The sequence below is a fragment of the Mustela nigripes genome, chromosome X, assembly GCF_022355385.1.
Source record: "Mustela nigripes isolate SB6536 chromosome X, MUSNIG.SB6536, whole genome shotgun sequence".
NCBI lineage: Eukaryota > Metazoa > Chordata > Mammalia > Carnivora > Mustelidae > Mustela > Mustela nigripes.
Window position 1 is genome coordinate 20,085,513 of NC_081575.1, and position 22,821 is coordinate 20,108,333.

Genomic DNA, 22,821 nt, shown 5'->3' on the forward strand with positions numbered 1-22,821 from the left:
AAAAAAAAAAAAAAAAAAAAAAAAAAAAAACACGTTTTTGTCATTTGATCTGGGTTGAGGCCTGGGCATGGTAGTTTTTTGTTTTTTGTTTTTTGTTTTTTTAACTCTCCAGGTGATTCTCATGTGAGCCAGGGCGGAGAATGACGGATCTATATTTTCAAATAAATTGAGAATCCTACATAAGTGAATTTTCTCTGAAAAATTTAAGTGTTTTCTTCTCTTTACCACGACTCTTTGGGGCAGTCTAGAAGATAATTATTATTCCTTTTAATATCAGTGTGTTATAGATTAAGGGCATAGGGGTTTTTTTGTTTTGTTTTGTTTTTAAGTAGGCTCCATACCCACAGGGCTTAAACTCAGGACGCTGGGATCAAGAGTCAGGTGGACACCTGGGTTGCCTGAGTGACTCAGTCAGTTAAGCTTCCGGCTCTTGGTTTTGGCTCAGGTCATGATCTCCCTACCCAGTGTGGAGCCTACTTAGGGAAAAAAAAAGAAGAGTTGGATGCTTAACTGATGCCACCACCCAGGTGCCCCAAGGGCACAGGATTTATTATCATGGCAACCTAGGTTCTAATTCCAGCTTCATAACAAGCTGGGTTGTATTGGGAACCTTACTTAACTATACTGAACTTTAGTTTACCTATTTATAAAGTGGGAGATAGTATTAGGCCTTTATTAGTACTGTTGTTATAACTACCTGATATGATACATGGACTGTAAAAGAGTCAACTACATTTTAAATAGACAATGATTGGCAGTTATTATTTCGGTTGGAAAGGCGAAAACTTGAATCTCAGAAGTGACTGGCCCAAGATTCCAAAGTTAAATAAATAAATCCCATTCTATTGCCTCTCACACCTCACTTGTATTTTGTATCTTTCTGAACTATTTTATGAGATATAAAAAATTCCCAATTGGAAACTTATTTTAATAATTTATTTGTTGACTAATATGTCTACTCTATGAAATGATGGTACTTAATTGGCCAGAGTTATTACCTAGGAAGAGGCTTAAAGTATTAATTTTAGGGGTGCCTGGGTGGTTCAGTTGGTTAAGCAACTGCCTGTGGCTCGGTCATGACCCTGAAGTCTCAGGATGGAGTCCTTTATCAGTCTCCCTGCTCAGCAGGGAGTCTGCTTCTCCTTCTGACCCTCCCCCCTCCCATTCTCTCTCTCTCTCATTCTGTCTCTCTCAAATAAATAAAATCTTTAGAAAAAAATAAATATTAACTTTATTTGGAGGAACTTCTGTGAAAGAACTATTTGGAGAATTGCTAGTGAATTTTTTCATTTGTAAGTGCAAATATTTGGAGAAAATACTTACCTTGCAGAAGATTATGCTTGGTTACAGTTAAGTCATAAAGTCATCATTGAGTCATATAGCCATTTTATATAATACATGTTAAGACTCGAATGCAGAAATCTGCCTGTAATGCTCAAATTCTAGGAGTGGAATGGTTTGGTTCAGTTAAATATCTGCCTCCATAACTTCTTACTAAGCTCATGTAAACAGAAAAATTAATAACAAAGTAAAATTCTTAAAACCTGATTTTTTTTCAACTTGTAAGCACAGAACATGCAAGCAAGACTCTTATATTCCTATTATAAAGGTGCTGTGTATAGGGGTGGTAGTTAGAAAGGAAACAGAAGACAATACATACTGTACTTTGATTTCGTTTTTTACAGGTGATTAGTGTGGTATATAGAATATATCAATCAGGATTACATTTTGTACACAGATATGAGCTCCTCTTTTTTCACTGAACTTCATATTGGAAACAGTTTTCTTTCTTTTTGGTTACTTTTCAAAAGGATGATGTTGCATTATAGCCTATCATTTACTTAATCATTCCTCCATTGTTCGGCATACAGGTTGTTATTTTTTGTTATAAATAATTCTCATTAAATATCTTCATTTCCTTAGTGTAAATTCATGTAAGTGGAATATTTGGGTCAAAGGATATGAACTTTTTAAATCCCTTGATAGATATTGCCAAAATTTTCTTGTGGAAAAGTTGTACCAAAACGTGTCTACTTTGCCAATAATATTGTCATTATTTTGTAATTGTAATTTTTAATTTCAAACTAATTTCAGATTTATAGAAAAATTGCAGAAGAAATCCAGAGAGTTCCCATATAACCCTTACCCACTAAATGCCAACTTAAACAGAGTAACAATTATCTTAGTGTTTTATAGCTTATCAGTAATTGAATTATTAAGGTGTTTATAGTATTGTCATACATTTAATTTACCTTTTTACAAGCTTATGAAACAAAGTAATTATAACTTTTTACAGGATTTTACAAAGAATTCATCACAAGTTGAATCGGATGATTCTTCAGAGTTACTATTTGACTTGACCCAGGATACAATTCCACTGTCCCAAGAGGGATCAACAATTTATATCGAAGGTTTGGCTTAGCACTTTTTTTGAAAATACTAAAAAGAAACTTGATGAATATAGATATGGAATGAATTTCTGTTTTGAAACCCATGCCTTCATATTAAGTTTTTCATGTACCATAAAATAGAAGCTAACACTCCCTGAATGCATTTCTTGTGTGATTTCTTTTTTATAAATTTGTATTTAATAATACAATATTATATTTCTATTAAGTTAGCTAACATATATTTTTTTAGCTCCTTCTCACTTGGAACCAGTCATGGCTGAAAAATCTTCATGTAATTTCTGTGAGTCCAGGAAGGCTCCTAATGACCTAATACTATCATATAAAAAAAGTATTAATCATTTAGAAGGCCATTAGTATGAGAAAAAGTACATGGTTATAGTTGATTTTTTTAATAAGCTGGTGTCTTTCTTTCCAAATAAATGATGTCGATATGATAGTTAAATATGATTATAGAGTATTATTATAAAAAGAGGGAATTTTAAAAAAGAGAGGGAGTATTACAAAAATGGTGATTTGTGCACAGTAAGTACTTAGTAAATACCCATTGAAGGAATAATGTGAGTTTTCAATTGAAGAACTACAGTTCTTTGTATATAATAACAAAGTTCTTCATTAACTTGAAATAAATTAGTATACCATGAAAGAATTTTATTTAGTTGAAATATTCCCCATAATCAAAGCAATTGCTGTTTGTATATGAGTAAATTTGTTATATTTCAATAATTAGACAGAGGTACATAAGCCTTTTTAATGTTTAAATTGTTTACTAACAAATTTATATACATTTACCAAACCAAAATAGAAAAAAATTATAGTAATATGTTTGCCAAAAATATTTTTCCCATTTTGATAACATGTGGTTTGTTAATCACCTAATTGTCATTTATCTAATTAGTAAAATAGCCAAGAGCCCGAATAAATGAGGTAAAATAGTTGTCTGAAATCTGATTTTATAATGTACATGGTCTTTATTCAGAGAAAAAGTCTGAATTCTTAAAGATTCTAGGGGGTAAAGACAGTGATGCCTCTTCTCTCTGTAAGTTGTATTGCAGGAAGGAGAACTTTGCCTTGATGGGAAATAGCGTTATAGTCAATTAGGAAGGTGTGGGTTTGAGCCTGTATCCTAAAGATGTTTGTGGCCTTTATCGAGTCACTCTTTACACTTCAATTTTCTCATTTTATTGAAATACAGACTTTTATCTTTCTCAGATAATACATTCATTCTCCAGACCTGAAGTCACCTTTTGGAGATATAATTTTAATTCTTGCTCTACTTACCTCAGGCCTTTTTTGAGGCTCAAATGAGATAAGCGAGAAATGAAAAATGCCTTAAACCTTTAAAGGACTTGACAATAAACAGTTCTTAGAATGATAATTATGAATGACAATATGTATTATGTGTTCAGAAGCATGATTAATAGACTCCTGTCAAAGATGATGACAGAAGGTTCTTGGAGAAGTTTGGATTGGAACTTTATTTTGAGGAATGAGAATAGGATTTTTATTGGCACTGTTGAAGATAGTGAACAGCACAAGCCAGAGGCAATAGAAATAAACAAGTTAAAGTATTAGAATTTAAAACTATTGAGCTTAGAGTGATTTTATTTAACTTGGAGATTTACTCCTACTTAAAAAAATTGTATACAAAACAGTCTATTTTATGATACAGCCTGCTAGAGAACTAGTTGCCAAAATACCAGCACTTACTGGTTATTTAAGTAACCTAAGCATCTGAGAAAAATTTTAGTGATGATACAGATATTAGTCCCAAGTGCCTGTAGTATAGCTGTCAGTAACCATGTGCTAGAAGATGGAAAAAAATCATTTCTGTTAAGCCAAAGAATGATCTACAAATTTGGTAGAGGAGTCCACTAATGCAATGCTTTCCTTTTCTATGTATTTCTCTATTCTACGGCTTCTCCTATTAGTGTATAGTTGGGAGCATTGAAAATATGGTGTGCAGTTTTGGAATCTTTATCACAAAGTACAATTGTATGTTATTTTCAAAAGGAGTTTTGTTGTGTCTGGTTTTAGCCTAAATAGCCCCACTTGTTTTGCAAATGCCCTGAATTACATGATACCTTAGCCTTTAAGGTGATGGTTTTCAAACTCAGAACTATCTTTGGTAATGAAATCTCTTCAAACAAAATTTTATGTAAAAATCTAATTTTTTATAAAAAAGGTAAAAGGAGAGTTTTTCTATCTGACATGCTTAGTAAATTCCCTAAGGCAAAACCATTAGCCTCAGGGGAATATAGTTTGAATACCATTATACTAACAAGACTTTTCATATGAAGGAGCAAGGTATTATTCAAGATTAGTTGTTTGTACTCGGTTCATAGGAAATAAACGGATAATTTAAACCCATCAGATTGTTAGTAAGTGGAAAAAGAACCAACTCAGAGTTTTCCATTAGGCATCTTAGTTTTTTAAGTATCTTAAAGGGTTTCTCTGAATTTTTAGAACAAAGGTTGTTTTGTTTCCAAGCCTAAAAGTATTTAAGCATCTAAAGGTAAATTCATTTGTGCGAACTGAGCTTTGAACATTCTCTGTGTTTTCATTTTTTTTCTTCTTTTGCTTCAGATTCTTTTGGTCTGACTTCTTTTATACCTATTTATATATTATTTAAAAGTCTTTCTAGAATTTTCTTGTAAAAGTTTATTCTGTGAGTTGTTCAAATATGTGTAGTTCATAATAGCTATTTGTATAATTTTTCTATTGATCATTTAAATTTTTCTTTTGTGATCATACAAATTTTGATCATTCTTTGTCATTTATATGATATAATTCAATTATATTATCTTTAATTTAGCTTCAAGGTGGTTACTTAAATTCAAATATAAAGCCATTTTAGTAGCATTTGTAGGCAGTGTTCTATACTAAAGTATTCACAGATATTTTTCCCTCTATTATTTTAGGTATAAATGAAACTCTGCCTATATTAAAACGTTCTTCTGCTTCTAAAGTAAACAGTGTTACTCCAAAAAAGCCAAAGACCAGCGAAAGTGTTTCTGATATAAGTCCTTCTGCTTCATTGTCTCTAAGTAACTCTCCTCCAGTGACATCTTCCCATGTTATGATATCAAAAGGTAAATATGAATCTAGCATATAAAATAGAAATTATATTATTTATACGTTAATTTTATAAATTGATACGAATTTTTAAACTTTTATTACTGGTTGTTTAATGTTTAAAAAAGAATTTGAGTCCTGAAAATTTTTAATCTATTTTAGGTACAAATACCTCATCAGCTCACTATAAAACTGGAACATCTTTTTTAAGATCCTGTCCAAAGTGCAATGTAAAGTTTAATCTTCTGGATCCTTTGAAATATCACATGAAGGTAAAACTTTTTCAAAATTTGTCTTTTAGGGACTCTGGGTGGCTAAGTCAGTTAAGCATCTGCCTTCAGCTCAGGTCATGATCCCAGCATCCTAGGATCAAGTCCCACATCCATCTCGTTGCTCATCAAGGAGCCTGTTTCTTCTTCCTGCTGCTCCCACTGTTTGTGCGCTTTCTTTCTCTCTCTCTCTTCCTCTCTCTCAGACAAAAAAATAAATAAAATCTTTTAAAAAAAAGTTTAAAAAAGTTTTGATTTTTAAAAATATTGACAACTCTCTGAAAACATTAAGGATTGATATGTGGTAAATGACAGTTTGTCCGGGTATTTAGATAAGAAATCTTCTCATTGGTATTTCTATATATAACCTAAGCAAAAATTTATATTTATGATGATTATCTTTATACAAGATTTTAAAATCTTTCCCAATCATGAAATCTTAAAAAAATAAGCTTATATGTTCTATAGTATATGCATATTGTATTTTTGGGGGGGTATTAGAGAACACCAAGTAATCTTTGATAATTTTATTATATGTGATGATGGCTTTATCAACCATAAAATTATTGGTAAAAGTATCTGTTTTCTGGAGCTGGATGCTGAAGTAAGGTGAAAGTGACAATGTGTGGGAGTTGCTTTACAGCTAAGGATGCTAGATCAAAGCTTTAGTTGTTGCTTTGTCTAAGAGATGTGACTGTCATTGAATTGATTTCTGAGGCTTGAGAGAATACATTAAACACAATATGTTGTATTTTAAGAAATGGAATAAATAGACCTACCTCCAAGCTCTTTAAAGTATTATATCTAGAAGACTTTTTAGAAAGTCTGGTGTTTCTCTTAGTGACAGCCCTAAGAGTATTTGTGGGTGTTGGAGTTTTCCCAGATAAGTCATTTCTTTCTTGGATCTTAACATTTCTCTTCATTTCTGACATTTTGCCACTTGTAGAACAGATGTCAATGGCAAATCTCATTTGTAAAATCATTTGCCCCAACCAGCAAAAACGGTTCAGCAGTAGGGGATCCCTCTCTGGGGCTGCCGGTAATTACATTGCTCTATTCAATCCCAAACGATTCCCAGATAAGTGAGTCCCATGCATTACAGCCACCAAGTTGTGCAGGGGCTGCAGCCTTTGTCCTATAGGGTCCCCAGGCCGCTGGCACTCACCCTTGGCGCTTGAATCTCTGTGCATATTGTACAGCATCTGGGTGGGTCACTTGAGTATCTAACTTGATCTCCACTCAGGTCTTGATCTGATCTCACCGTGGTGAGTTCAAGCCCTGCATTGGGCTCCACACTGGATGTGGAACCTACTTAAAAAAAAAAAAAGAATCTATGCATATTGTATTTTAACTTTTAATGAAAATAATATATTTTTCAGGATATTTTATTGACTAGGTAATGCCATTGAAACCTCTTATAAAGCAGGCATTTTGTTTGGTGCTTAATCTTTCCTGTAACTTAAAAATTCCTTTTTTAACATGACTTTTTGTCTGGTGACATATGCATGTCACGTTACTCAAAATCTCAGTCTTGCATTTTAATGTTCAACACTTGGACGTAAACTCATAATGGTAGAGCATTTCACAAGAAATGATAGTGTTAACTCAATCCAGAATGTAGTTTGTGTAATTGTTATAAATTTTAGCTTTATGTTGGCATAGGAAGCTCTTGAAATTCGGTTTTGGGTAATTTTTGAAGTACTAATGAAATATGAGGTCTAAGTATTATTCCGCTTAAAATATTTTGGTAGATATTGCAGCGTTCTGTTTGTCTGTGGAAAGATAATCTGTATTCTTCTTGCATGCCCAAATATAAATGGCAAGAAGGGAAAAAGGAGGCAAGAAAAAAGGCAGTGCAGATTATATTCAAGAAAGAGGGGATGAGAAGACTGCAAAGCAAAGAAGCAACTTAGGAAAAGTTAATTGCTTGCTATTTCAAAGATTGGCAGATTTTTCATTGAAATTCAGCATTTTACAAAAAATGTAGAAAGAAAAGAATTGTAAAATTCCAAACACAATTTCTTTATTCTTGGGCAAAACTGTGTTTGATCTATCACTTTTTCTACTTCCCTGAGTGTGATTCCTGTGAACTGGACTTTGGGATTTGGTTTTATATAAAAATTAACTTTTGCCAGTGTTTTCAATCTTCCTATCTTTGTGATATTATGTACAGATACTTGATGTTTTTTATCTTTTTAAAATTTTTATATGTTATAATATATAATAATATAACCTAACTATAATCTAATAATATATAAAATATTTTACATGTTATAAACATATATGATTTTTCATTAACAGATTTAACTCTTTATTAATGAAGGTCGAGAATCAGACACCACTTTTAAATTGTTGAAGGGCACAGAAAATTGAACAAGTCACCAGTAAAATAATCACTATTTACAAAGTGAGCACTTCCATTACAAGACTGCAGCTCCAGAAATAGAACACTCGAGTGTACAAGAAAGAGTCACTTCCCCAAATTGTCCTTGATTGTGACTTCTAGTTTTGCCTAGTCTTTAGCTTTAAATATGTCCACTTTTTCTTGTTTCTTCAACATCATGCCTGTGAAATTTATCCATTCTGTTGCATGTAACAGTGTTCCTTCATTAATATAGTTACTACAGTATTTTTTATATTTATAAAAAATAGAGTGTAGCAATGATCCTTCATTAATATACTCACTACAGTATTCTATTTATAAATACAAAAAATAGAGTTATCTGTTTTATTATTTTTAAAAATTTTATGTTATTTTTTCAGTGTTCCAGGAGTCATTGTTTATACACCACACTTAGTGCTCCATGTTTTAAGGACATTAAATGTCCTTAATACCCACCACCAGGCTCACCCATCTCCCCAGCCCCCTCCCCTCCAAAACCCTCAGTTTGTTTCTCAGAGTCCACAGTCTCTCAAGCTTCCTCTCCCCCTCCGATTTCCCCCAATTCACTTTTCCTTTCCTTCTCCTAATGTCCTCCATGTTATTCTTTATGCTTCACAAGTAAGTGAAACCATATGATAATTGACCTTTTAAAATTAACTTATAATGTATTATTTGTTTCAGGGGTACAGGTCTGTGATTCATCAGTTTTACACAATTCACAGCACTCACCATAGCACGTACCCTCCCCAGTGTCCATCATGTTTTACATCATAGATGGAAAGAGAAAAGGCTGAGTAGTTTAGTTACCTTTAGTTTATTTAATTTGGAGGGTAATGAAGTCATGTGATTCAAAAAGTCTAAGAAGGTGGGTGTTCATCATTCTTTACCATAAAGGAAATGCAAATTAAAACTACACTAAAATATCACCTAACACGTGTCAGAATGGCTAAAATAAACAGCACAAGAAACAAAAGGTGTTGGCAAGGATGTGTAGAAAAAGGAACCCTCATGCAGTGTTGGTGGGAATGTGAACTGATGCAGGAAACAGAATGGAGGTTCCTCAAAAAGTTAAAAATAGAACTACCCTACCACCAGAATTGCACTATTGGGTATTTACCCAAAGAATAAAGAAACATTAATTCTGAGAGATACCTTGCACCCCCGTATTCATAGCACCATTATTTACAGTAGCCAAGATATAGAAGCAGCCCAGGTATCCACTGATGAATGAATAAAGATGTGGAATATATACACAATGGAATATGAATCAGCCAAAGAAAGTGAAATCTTGCCATTTACAGTGACTTGGATGGAGCTAGAGAGTATGCCAAGAGAAATGTCAGTCAGAGAAAGACAAATACCATGTGATTTCACTTATATGTGGAATTTAAAAAACAAATTGAGCAAAGGAAAAAGGAGAAAGAGAGAGGCAAACCAAGAAGTAGACTTACAGAGAACAAACTGATGGTTACCAAAGGGGGCAGAAATAGCTGAAATAGGTGATTAAGGACTGCACTTGTGATGAGTACCAGTTGTTGTGTGGAAGTGTCGAATCACTATATTGTACACCTGAAACTAATATAACACTGTATGTTAACTAACTTGAATGAAAGTAAAAACTTTAAAAAAAGAAGAAAAAAGAAGGTACACAGTGAAGAATTCCACTTCATCTATTTGCGTAGTTCCCAGTAGGACTTGCAAAGGAAATCATTTTTTACTAATTTGTTTTATATCCTCTTTGACTTAATTTCTGAATGTACAAGCACACATGAGTGTTCTTATTTTCCGTTTTATACACAAATCATAGCACATTATATATACTTCTGTACCTGAAAAAAGTAGCAAAAATACTCTAAAATGTAGCTTTTATTTCTTGTAGCATTGTCATTAAAAACATAAGTGAGACTTGTACATTTTAGTTTATGCTTTGTTTTTAAAGGTTTTGCATTTATTTGTCAGAAAGGAAGAGAGTGTGCACACAAACAGGAGAGCAACACACAGAGGGAGAAGCAGGCTCCTAGCTGAGGAAGGAGCCCAATATGGGACTAAGACCCAGGAACCTGGGATCATGACCCGAGCCAAAGAAAGGCCCAACCACCCAAACCATCCAGGCATTCCACTACGTGTTTTTATATATCAGTTAAATTTACATAATAGTACAGTAAGGATTTCCATTTTGAAAAAAATGTGAATTTTAGTTTATTTGTGAATGATCTTTTGCTGTTACTATAGGTAAGGAGATAGGTATACCACAAAGATAATCTTTTCTTCCAGAGGAAGAATTTTTAGTGTTAGTTAAACATTCTGTTGATCTAAGACACTGTTCTAAGCTTTAAGGTATTATTTCATTTAATCCTTGGAAAATTCTTTAGGCTGGATCTTTTTCTCATTGTTTTATAGCCAGTTAATTGGCATAGCTGAAGTTGAAACCTCAGTCTCTTTGATGGCAAAGCCCAGGTCCTTTTCTCTCCATTTTGAAAATTATGTGGGCTGCTTTCTTGAATGTTACATAGAAACTTGAAAATAAGGGATATGATTTCGTTTTGGAGTATGGAATTGATAGTTATCAATCAAATCTAACATACTACTATGTTATGAGGTTCCTGTGTCTTCATTTATGTTCATCTGTTTGTTCTGTCATTTTTTGAGTAGGTCTCAAAGTCTGAAATTAACACTATTTTCTTTGATACCTTCTAATTCTGTTCTATGGCCATTACTATTTAGGATATAGATGAATTTATCTCTTTTAACTTCATTGTAAATGTATCCTTTAGCATTTTTATTAAGTGTTCCCTTTTTGACCTGGATTTTGTTTTGTTTGACATAGTTTCACAACCCTTGTTTTCTCATTATTACCATTTGTTGTTATATTCTTTGTTTAACTTTTTATTTTCAAGCCTTCCAAATCACTTTGTTTGGGGTATATGTCTTAATTTCATAGAGTCCTTTTTTCTTTTGTGATCCTGTGTGAAATTTCTTTTTTCAGTAGCTGAGTTAAACCTACCCATCTGTATTCATTGATAGGATAGATTTAATTGATCTGATAGGTTTGATTGGTCTTGATTCTGTCACAATTTTTTGTTTTTATTTTTCTAGGTTTTTCACTTTGTGGTTGCTTTGTGAGTATGTAGTTTGGGTTTTTAGAAAAGTTTATATTTTTAGGGGCGCCTGGGTGGCTCAGTGGGTTAAAGCCTCTGCCTTCGGCTCAGGTTATGATCCCAGGGTACTGGGATCGAGCCCCGCATTGGGCTCTCTGCTCAGCGGGGAGCCTACTTCCTCCCTCTCTCTCTCTCTCTCTCTCTCTGCCTGCCTCTCTGCCTACTTGTGATCTCTGTCTGTCAAATAAATAAATAAAATCTTTTTTTTTTTAAAGAAAAGTTTATATTTTGCTCTCTAACTATTCTTAAAGAATTCTTTAGTGAAATTCCACAACTGAAAATTGTATATAATAAATGAACTAGTTTTATCTCATTGAGAATTAAAACTTTATATATATGAAAGTATCCATATTAGGGTCAGTTTATTTGAGGTCTTGATTTTATTCATGAGGTTGATTTCCCCTTTACATATTTCAGCATTCTAGATAGAATGTGTTGAGGTTTTTAAATTATAACTTACACTTACCTTTTTGTGTCTGGTACATTTGCCAGTACCTTGAGTCTGGGGAATGGCAAGTTACCTGTGCTTATAGTCAAGTTCCAGCCAGGCTTTACCAAAATACTACTGTATTATTTGATAATTTAACGTGTACATAATGGCATATGAAACTACCTTTCCGGGACACCTGAGTGGCTTAGTCATTTAAGTGTCATCTTTCGGCTCAGGTCATGATCCTAGGCTCCAGGGATCTGGCTGTGCATTGGACTCCTTGCTCAGTGGGAAGCCTGTTTCTCCCTGTCTCTCTGCCGGTAGCTCCTCCTGCTTGTGCTTTCTCTCTCTCTGTCAAAAAAATAAATGAAAATCTTTTAAAAACATAAAATAAATAAAATAAAATACCTTTCCTTTTAAGCTATATCTTGATATATGAAGTGAAAGGTTTTGGGCCAAGGATCAAATTATTAAAATATTTACATCTGAAAATTGAAATTACAAGGAAAGTGGTGTTAGGTATATAGCCATCCCTGGCGTCAGGTTTTTAATTTGTTTTTGAAGTTATTTTGTTATTAAGGTAAGAGATGTTTGAATTTTTGATTGTTTGAATTTTTTAGACTTTATAAAGAAAGAAGCCAACATTTTGGTGACTGTCTCTCCAGATATATTGCTAAGCATAGTTTTACAGAAGCTGGCCCTAGTTATAAACAGAGAATCGTTTTTTTGGTATCTAATTTTTTTAAAAGACCTAAGTAAACCTTACATATATTTTTTTTTTCTCTTTCAGCGTTGTTGTCCAGACATGGTAAATAAATTTTTGGAAATGATTAAAGCAGAACTTGCTATTACTGAAAATAAAAAAAACGGTGCAGAGAAAGGAAAATTGATCATGTTAGTTAGTGACTTTTACTATGGAAGACATGAAGGAGCTATTGATGATGAACAGAAGACTTACACAACCTTTAAATGCTTCAGTTGCTTGAAAGTTCTTAAAAACAATATTAGGTATGTAAATATTTATTTCTCTTTCTGTCTGAAAATTGGAATGCTACTGATATAAATATCATATCTTTATTTTTCTGTGCTATCCTAGATAAGCTATTTTAGGAGTTTGACACGTGGATCCCCTTCATTGTATTTCTTTAATACAACTTAAGGGCAAAATTTATTTTAACTTAGAGAAAAATCACTTGTCTATATTTATCATCGAATTCATAATTTTCAATGAGGTGTTTTTATTATTAAGCTTCTTTTGAATCTGCTTTGCCTATCACAGGAAGAACTATTTTATCCATTTTGACCTCTTCCATGTTATTCTTATTTAATACTCTAGTTTTTCACTTCATATTATCATCTTTATCACATTAACCTTGCAGAGAAAGTGACACTTTTGATGATCTTCTTTAGAGAAGTGCCAGTTTATGAAACATGTCTGCTTTGAGTTTTTAATTTAACACATTTTAAAAGTAGAGATTTAATTTTTAGTTTTAAAGATTTTGAAGATTTATATGTTATGCTTTAAATTTTAGGAACTTTCACTTTGCAGTCTTTGAGGAATATGGCATATTATGTATCTACAATCCTAGTAAAGTCTGGGATGGCAAATTGATGGTTTTAGAGGATGATAGAAGCTGATAGTTCAAGATTTCTACTCTCTGCCCTGTCAAGATATTGTAGGATTATTTTTTCCTGCATTAAGTGTCACTAAAACCAGTTAGGGATATTTTATTCTGAGAATTGTTTTGTGAGGGGGTTGCTTTTTCCCACATCTCCATCTGCTGGTTTGAGAAACGTGCACTGCCGATGGGGGCAGTGTAATAATTGAGAGATAGCTAGTTAGTTAACCGATCACTTTATACAGATAGATTTTATTTATTACTTAAAGTTATGAGCTGAAAGGTTAATGGCTTATGACCTTTATATGTAAATATTTAGCCAAAACTAGGACTTTTTTAAAAAACGGATTTTAATAGAGATGATGTTAAAATTAAAGGGGGTGGTTACCTGGCTGGTTCAGTTGGCAGAGCATGTGATTCTTCATCTGAGGGTCATGAGTTCAAGCCTCACATTGGGTGTGGAGCCTACTTAAAAAAATTAAAGGAGAAAAAAATATTTCAGAGTGTACCATGAGCAGGAGATGTAAAAAGATAAGTGTTAAAGCCTGTGTATTATGATTGCTACCTAGGTTGATGACACTATCACTTCAAGATTATATCCTTTTGGGACTCATAATGAGTAACTGTGAATATTTGACTCAGTATTAAAATTGTTACTTTGAATAACTTTGAAATTTAGTAAAAAGTTTTAATAAGCGCTCTGAAATAGATCTGCCTTTTTATATTTTACTCTCTGCCACCGAAGGTCATAATTCCTTCTTATAAGAAACCTCTTAGGGGGAGCCTGGGTGGTCCAGTGGCTTAAGCCTCTGCCTTCAACTCAGGTCATGATCTCAGGGTCCTGGAATCAAGCCCTGCATTGGACTCTCTGCTTGTCAGGGAGCCTGCTTCCTCCTCTCTGCCTGCCTCTCTGCCTACTTGTGATCTCTTTCTGTCAAATAAATATATAAAACCTTGAAAAAAAAGAAACCTATTAGGGAATCTGATAGTGGAATGTAGAGCTAAAAAGTGGACTGTGCTTCAGAGGGCATGGTCTGTGAAAAATGAAGTGCTTGTGCTCACAGTAAACCAGCACTATTAAATAAAACAAAAAGGTTCTTGTAATCAAGAAAAATCCTCATAATTAAAGGTATTAAAATTTCTACTACTTGCATTTAGAAACCAAAGCACAAATAAAAATATTAATTTGTCATTAGGCAGCTGACAACCTATTGTATATCTTTGAAAGATTTCTCTCGGGACTGTGTAGGTGCTTTTGGTGATAAGATTTTCTTTCCATAGGGATTTTATTTTCAAATGTAAATAGTACTTTGTGTATGGAAAAGAAGCCTGTTGTCCTTTACAAAATTTTTTAAAGGTTTTATTTATTTATTTATTTGAGAGAGAGATAGCAAGAGAGAGAGAGACAGACAGAGAGAAGGAGCGGGGAGAAGAGGGAGAAGCAGGCTTCCCTCTGAGCAGGGAGCCTGACTCGAGACTTAATCCCAGGACCCTGGGATCATGACCTGAGCTGAAAGCAGATACTTAACTGACTGAGCCACCCAGGAGCCCCTTTTTACAAAATTTTTTAAAATCTGAAGTAATGAAGAGTTCTAGCAAATTAGTGGTATTTCATATGAACTGTAGAAATGGATTGTTTTAAAACAAAGATGCAAAGAAAGTTGTTTACTGAGCCACTTAATGAAAGTGATTATTGGGACTAGTGGATGGCTCAGTTGGTTAAGAGTCTGCCTTCAGCTCAGGTCATGATCCCTGGGTCCTGGGATCGAGTGCCGCATCGATCTTGCTCTGCCTGCCCCTCCCCCTACTTCTGCTTGCTTGCTCTCTCTGACTGACAAACAAATAAATGTGGTTATTTCAAGTGCACACTTTTCTAGAGGACTCTAAGACTTTGGAGATATTATTTTGAGTACTACAACTGCATTTTTACCATTTAGGTTCAAATCTTTATTTAAGAGGTTTTTTCCCTTGATTATAAATCTGAATATTTGTACCTGTTGACAATCACTTACAGGTTTATGAACCACATGAAGCACCATTTGGAACTTGAGAAGCAGAACAGTGAGAGCTGGGAAAACCACACTACCTGCCAGCATTGTTACCGTCAGTATCCCACACCATTCCAGCTGCAGTGTCACATTGAGAGTACACACACTCCCCATGAGTTTTCTAGTAAGTCACAATTTTATTGAAGTCTTGAACAGTAATTTTTTTTTTGGTCATCTAAACTATGAGGAATCCTTAAGAATTCTGATTAGAAACCTAAAAATGAGAAATGGACTTTGGATTTGAGGGCACAGTTTAAAGACAGGTTTTCACTTATATAAACTTTTCGATAGAGTTGCTTTTTAAAACTGAAGTCCCTCTTGTACATAGAAACTTCTTTTGCATAACTCATGCGTTCATTATGTATAGGGGGCTAAGTTAGGGTTCTCTGGTTTGCAAGTATGAAATCGTTAGTCTTGATTTATACTCTCATAAGAAAAGTAACCACAATGATAATTAAAAATCACAGAGTCTGGGGTTAGCTAGGATTTAAATTCCAGTTCTGCATCTTAATATAGCTGTGAGATTTTAGGCAAGTTACTTAATCTTTCTGTGCCTCAGGTTCCTCATCTGAAAAATGGGGGTAAAATAGCAGTATTCTGTCAATGATGGCATGAGAGGTAAGCTAATATAAGTAGAGTCCGTGGAACAACATTACAGAGTTAACAACTATGGAACTATTGGAGCCATCACCACTGTTACTGTTACTACTTATTGCTATTGTTGTGGATGTACAAAATTACTCTTTTATTTATTATACATCTGTAAAATAGTAATGTGGTTTTTTTTTTCCTACTTTCAGCGATTTGCAAAATCTGTGAATTATCATTTGAAACAGAGCATGCTCTTTTGCAACATATGAAGGATACTCATAAACCCGGTGAAATGCCATATATTTGCCAGGTACACATACATTTTATCATGTACTTAGGTACTTGTTTTAGTTTCATGTGCTACAAAATAGTATTATTCTATTGATCTTTTTAATAACTGTTAGAATAAAATGAATTACTAAAATCTTCAATAGTGGAAGCTCCCTTGATATAACTCATATAGGTGTTGATGGTTTGGACTTGGACTAGAGGCTATGGTTTACTGACCCCTGTACTAGACAAACAGAATACCCTGCTGGAGAAGACAAATATGTGGATTTTCTTACCATGTACAGAAGAACATAGACATGGCAGAGAAATAGGAAATGCTGTTAGTTATGGGGAACTTAGCTAAATGCTTTGGAACTTGTATTTTTCCAGAATTTGAAGTGGTCCCCAATTAGATAGCAAGATAAGAAAAATTGCCTCTTGCCATAGCCTGGATGCTGTCTAAAATCCAAAGAAAAGAATATTCTATTTTATGTAGCAGGAAAAACTTTCTCAGACAAGAGATGTCAGAGTTTGAAAATTCAAGCAAGTTAGGGGGGATAGTAGACCTGAAAAGAAGGAAATCTGGTTATATTTAGGAATATATCCCTAAACTTCAAAAGATAACTTTTCTTTTTCAAGGATTATACTTATTATTTCCAGTGCTAGAATTCTTGGTTGTATAGGCAACAGAGCTGAATTAGTAGTGCATGATATTCCTCTTAAACGAATGACTTGACATTGCTACTTTGATGTAATCGTGTTTCAGTTATGAACTTTGAAGTTAAACTAAACCCTCTTTGTATTTCTAGGTGTGCCAGTTTAGATCATCATCATTTTCTGATGTAGAAAGTCATTTTAGAGCATCTCATGAAAACACTAAGAACTTGCTATGTCCATTTTGCCTCAAAGTTAGTAGAATGGCAACTCCCTACATGAATCATTACATGAAGCATCAGGTGAGATTTAGCAGTTATTTGCTCATTTTGTCTTAGTAAAAAGGTAGATATATAAAACTTTGAGCATTGGTTAGATTTGTTCTAAAAGGAAAGTTAAGTGATTCCAAGTGACACAATTAATTTACAATTTATGCTGAATGACTTGTGAAACTTCCATTTCTTTTCTTTGTCTGCCTCCCAGTGGTGATGAGGCTCTTGACTAGTGAAGATTCAGAAGCTTAGGTAGAAATAGGAACCCTGGAGTGGAAGGGAAGAGGAAAGATGGATGAAATATTTAAGTTGACTATTTCAGGGATCTAAGAGTGGTGAAAATGGGAATGATTTTGAAGGTAGTTAATCAAGAGCAAGAAAGAGGAGGTGTTGGAACTAGAGATTAAGACTGAGGACTCATTCTTCTTTTTTCCTCCTCTTCAAACTTCATTTCCACTTTATAACTTACTTTTCATTATGAAAAGACATGTGGTTGTTATTAGCAACCCAGAATGGTCTTTTGTAGCAGCAAGTGACAAAGAAAACAGCAATGACACTTATTTCTAAATATGTGAACTATGCCAAAGAGCTACATTTAGGTTATAACTTGTTTCTGGTTGATTTTTGCCAGTTCTGCTATGTAGTTTCTGGAATACCAGTGTTAGTGCTTGCCCCTTTCTCTTGAATTCTCATTTTATCCTTGCTGGGTCTTTTCCTGACACAATTAGACCATCCTTTAGTTAGGCTGAAAACTATGATGAAACAGTAAGCCTATTCTTGAGTGTTTGAAAGAGCAGCAGTACCTTTGCCAAAATTAGAAGTCAGTGAGTTTACTAAATATGATTTAGTTTACTAAAGTTTACTAAATATGATTATGTAATCAAGTTTTGTCTCCTCAGCTCATTACATTTTCTTATTATTGATTGCATTGTCATGGCCAATTTACTCAGCATTGGGGCTAACATGGTTTTCAGTTCTAGTCATTAGATGATCATGAAATCAACTTGTTAATTGAAAAAAATTTACAAAATTAGAATATCCAAGTATGTTCAGAATCACCTATGTTATGACTGGGATGGTTCCAACATGCTGGCATGACATCTCACCCTTAAAGAACCTCAGGTAAAATCTTTCTATTCTGGAGTTTCCCCAACGGTTTTCCATCAGATGTTAATAGATGTCCCACTCTAAAATTGCTCCTGGGAAAAGAAATTCAGTAAATGGATAGATTTATAAAATTAACGGGTTTTTTTTTTTAATTTTAAGATTAGAGCTTTTAAAATGCTGGAAAACCTCATAAATCTCCAAGGAAGGGATATTGTATAGACTGTCCCCAATACTTATTTAACCATTTATTTGCACAATACCTATTAACATTTCTTGAGAAATAGTTTGGAAAATGCTGGTCTCGGTTCTTTATTCCATCTTTTGACCTTTGATTTTGAAAGAAAGAATGAGATATAAAACAGCTCTAACTACTTCATTATGAAGCTTTTAACACAGTGCTTTCTGCCGTGCTTTCCTAAGCTCCAGAGTGAGGTATAGATGTAACAGAGTAATAGTATCCTTAGAAAGGTAAGAAAGAGATGGGTGGACCTGGTATGGGGACTGTGTCTCTTAAAAGTGGTTTACCTGATCTGTAGTCACTCTTCATACCCTGAATTGTATGTCTTCATTTGCCAGGTGTATAAGGAAGAGTTAACCCAGCAGGTGTGAGTTGTTCAAATCCTGTACATTTTCATAAGTACTTGCATACTTCCATAATTGGCCCTTGGCTAACTCCTGGAAACCGAGCCTTTGTTATTAATTGATGAGGGTTTTTCATGTCTGGAACCTAAGCCAAATTTTACCAGCTTTTCTGGATCATTTGTACCAAAAGTACGATTATGGTGAACACCTGCTTTTCCTCTGGGAGACTGAAGATTTGGTGACTAAACCTTGTTAACAAAACAAAACAAAACAAAACAAACCTCTGGCCTCTTAGACTCAAGAGAGCTTTCCTGGTAAAAAGCACTTGATACATGTTGCTGCAGTTAGTTGCTGGGGGATTGACTGAGTCATGTAGTCATGTACTGGGCAACTCCACTGGGAAAGGGTGCTTGGAAACTGGTGCTAGTATCCTCCAGACTCCACCCAATGTCCTTTAATCCTGCTCTGTATCCTTTCACTATAATAAATCGTTATCTATGAGTTTAACAACTTCTAAGTCCTACAAGTTCTGGGAGTAGTCTTGAGGACTACTGACACAACATTGGTGCCCAGTTTTTGAGTTTGGAGTACCTAAGAGTTAGGCGGTCAGCAGTCAACAGAGGACAACAGAGGAAAGACTCTATTTTTTTTTTAAAGATTTTATTTATTCGACAGAGAGATCACAAGTAGGCAGAGAGGCAGACAGTGGGAGAGGGGGAAAGCAGGCTCCTCGCTGAGCAGAGAGCCCGATGTGGGGCTCAATCCTAGGACCCTGAGATCATGACCTGAACCAAAGGCAGAGGCTTAACCACTGAGCCACCCAGGTGCCCCAAGGAAAGACTCTCTGAATCAGAAGGATCATCAAGCATTTTTCAAAGCACTTGCAGTTTACATAGTTGTTCACAGAAGACTCAAAAACTGTCACTGAGCAAGATTATACTTGTAATTGAGATAATGTAAGTATGATTTTAAATATTAGGAATTATTGAATATATGGCTCATTTTATTCTTTTTAAAGACTTTAGTTGTAACCTTTTCCTAAAAGGAATATATTATCATGTCTGAAGTGATTTTAGAGCTAACAAATACAGTTCGCACAACTTTTAAGAAAGGATGAGGGACCTTAGATATGTCGAGTATTCTTACTAGATCTTTAAAAAAATCAAAAGTAAATATATACTAATCACTTGCAGTATGACAGTCACAGTGTTTTTACTTCCATTATTTTGTTTTAGTCCTCTCAGCCACCCTATAAAATAGGTATGTGGTCATTTTCATTTCATCGATGAGGAAACAAAGATTTAGAGAGAATAAGTTACTTGCCCAGTGTCATATTCTCTAATAAAGCGCAAAGCCAAAAATAGACTTAAAGCCCAAGGTTTTACTAGAGTCATATCCTTTACTGAAGCTAAGTCTCAAAGCAGATGTTACAGATAGTCAGAATTAGCCTTCAGAATTCTTCAGATCACCCAAACAATACAGTGTGTTTGTCAGGAAGTTCAAATGAAACAAGTTATTCTCTATCCTTGAAACAGATCACCAATTTTTTGGTTGAATGTCGTATTATTTAAAGATGTACTATATTATCCTCCTTACCACATCTCAAGCATACATGCATTAAGATATGCAAGACTTGAGTCCAACTAAGGGAATAGTAGCTTAATGTCTCCCATCCCAGGGTGCTGTGTAAATGCTCATTCAATGAAATGGCAGACATTTTCAACTAGTTAAATTGTGCCTGCTTCTCTTGTGCACGCTCTGTCAGTCTCTTGCTGTCTGCCTCACTATTTATTTAACAAATACTTATTGAGTGCTTAATATATGCCAGGGACTGTTTCACAGAAGTGAGCAAAGCAAAGTTTGTGCTCTCTGGAATTTGCATTGCAGTGAAAAAAAGTATGTGTATTATGTCTGAATGTTTATGTATGCCAGCTGGTGATAAGTACTATGGGAAGAAAACACGTGAGGGCTGTGAGTGCCATGACTTAGGAGGTAAAGGAGCCATATCTGTTTTTTAGATGGGCAAAGAGAGCCTCTCCAGAGTAAATAAGGGGTTAGCTATGTGGGTATCTGGGAGAGAACATTCCAAGGAGAGGGAACAGTAAGTAGGCAGTGAGGTGAGCATATATCTAGATGTTCAAGGAGCAGCAAGAAGGCCAGTGTGGCCGGAGCATGGCAAACAAGTGGGAGCAAGAGTAGTAGGAAAGAAGATCATACCAGTAGAGAGCAGAGCAGATGGCGTAGGGTCTTGTGAGCCAGAGTTAGGATTTTGGGGTGGTATGGAAAGCCATTGGCAGCTTTAAGCATGTGAGAGATGACTCTGGGAACTATGGAGAGAATACACTGTTAGGAGGAAAGAGTGGAAACAAGAAGGCAGGAGGCTATTGTTAGAGTCCACGTGAGTGGTTTGGACTGATACTGTGGCTGAACAGGTGATCGTGAAGGTAGAGCTGACAGATTTTATTAATGAGTTGCTGGATGTGGGGTGTGAAAGACAAGAGTTAAGAGTAACCGAGTTCTTTTGTCCTGAGCCACTACCAAGAATGGTGTTCCCATTATTGAGATATTGGGAAGACTAAGCAAGGAACAGATTTTTTTTTTCCAGGGTGAACAGGGGAAAATTTAGAGTTCAATTTTGTCCATGTGGACTTGAAATACCTATTAGATATCAAGTAGTGATGTGGAGTAGGCAACTGGATGGATACTATTTAAAATCGTGAAACTAGGTGAGGTATAGGTACCAGCAGAGAAAAGACTTCCAGACTGTACTCTGGGGAATTTTCTTTCTGTCCTGTTACCTTGCTGTCTGTTTCTTGACTGAGATCTTTTTCCCTTTCTCCTCTCTTTTAAGCATGTATTAGGTGAATAATCTGTTTACATTGCCTGTACCTATGATATGATCTAATGTACCATACTTTAAAATTGTCTTAAAAATGAACCTAAAACAGTAATATAGAAACATATTTCCATATTGCTTTGAAATTTTTAAAAAAGATTTTATTTATTTATTTGACAGAGCACACACAAGCAGGGGGAGCGGCAGGCAGAGGGAGATGGGGAAGCAGGCTTCCTGCCGAGCAGGGATCCCCGGACCCTGGGATCATGACCTGAGCCGAAGGCAGATGCTTAACTGACTGAGCCACCCAGGCGCCCCTGCTTTGAAATTTTTAAAGAAATTTTATTTATCAAATGCCTGCTGTGCACCAGTAACTGCTAGCTACTTTCGTTTATTTTAACTCATTCGCTTCTCCTAAATGACTGTTTTGTGCTTAACATAGAAATAGTGACGGGCCTGTGGAGATGTAGCTTTGGAGAAAACATTCTTTTGCATTTGTATGTTCTAAATTTACATATAAATATAAAAAATATTTTTAATTAGAGCATATACATAAAGACTGTAATTGTTAATATATATTAGAAGACCCACTAGTTGTGAGCCAATGACTTAGAGCTCTCTTGGGTCCCAATTCGCACCGATAATATAATAATGGGCCTTGAGAAGACCTAGTCAAGGGGTTCTCTGACAGTAGATTGGGATCAGTTGTTCTGATTTGTACTTCTACACGTGTGCTGTTCAGTATCACAGCCACTAGCCACCTGTGTCTATTTAAATTTAAATTAATTAAATTTTTTGGTTATGAGAATTTCAACTTTTTATGAAGCAAATAGAAGTTTTAAAAATTAAAAATAACTTGGTCTTTTCTAGGATAAAAATACAGTATAACTCATTTTCATGGAATCATGTGTTTATACTTCAAATGTATTCAAATGAATACATTTGAACATTGAAATGAATGGTTTATAGAGGGCACATACCTCAATATCATCAAATCCATCTATGAAAAACCCACCACAAATATCATTCTCAATGGAGAAAAACTGAAAGCTTTTCCCCTAAGGTCAGGAACATGGCAGGGATGTCCATTATCACCACTGCTATTCAACATAGTACTAG

At 34.7% G+C, this 22,821-nt stretch overlaps 1 protein-coding gene across 1 annotated transcript in view; it reads left to right on the forward strand.

Annotated features, from left to right (window-relative positions):
- Positions 1 to 22,821, forward strand: part of ZNF280C (zinc finger protein 280C) — a 62,702-nt gene that overhangs the window by 23,296 nt on the left and 16,585 nt on the right. Inside the window, exons 7-14 of the mRNA XM_059385172.1 lie at positions 2,297 to 2,411; positions 5,330 to 5,500; positions 5,646 to 5,755; positions 12,514 to 12,731; positions 15,357 to 15,514; positions 16,191 to 16,291; positions 17,061 to 17,207; positions 18,861 to 18,889. Of these exons, the coding sequence (XP_059241155.1) occupies positions 2,297 to 2,411; positions 5,330 to 5,500; positions 5,646 to 5,755; positions 12,514 to 12,731; positions 15,357 to 15,514; positions 16,191 to 16,291; positions 17,061 to 17,207; positions 18,861 to 18,889 (1,049 nt within the window). The remainder of the gene's footprint in view (positions 1 to 2,296; positions 2,412 to 5,329; positions 5,501 to 5,645; positions 5,756 to 12,513; positions 12,732 to 15,356; positions 15,515 to 16,190; positions 16,292 to 17,060; positions 17,208 to 18,860; positions 18,890 to 22,821) is intronic.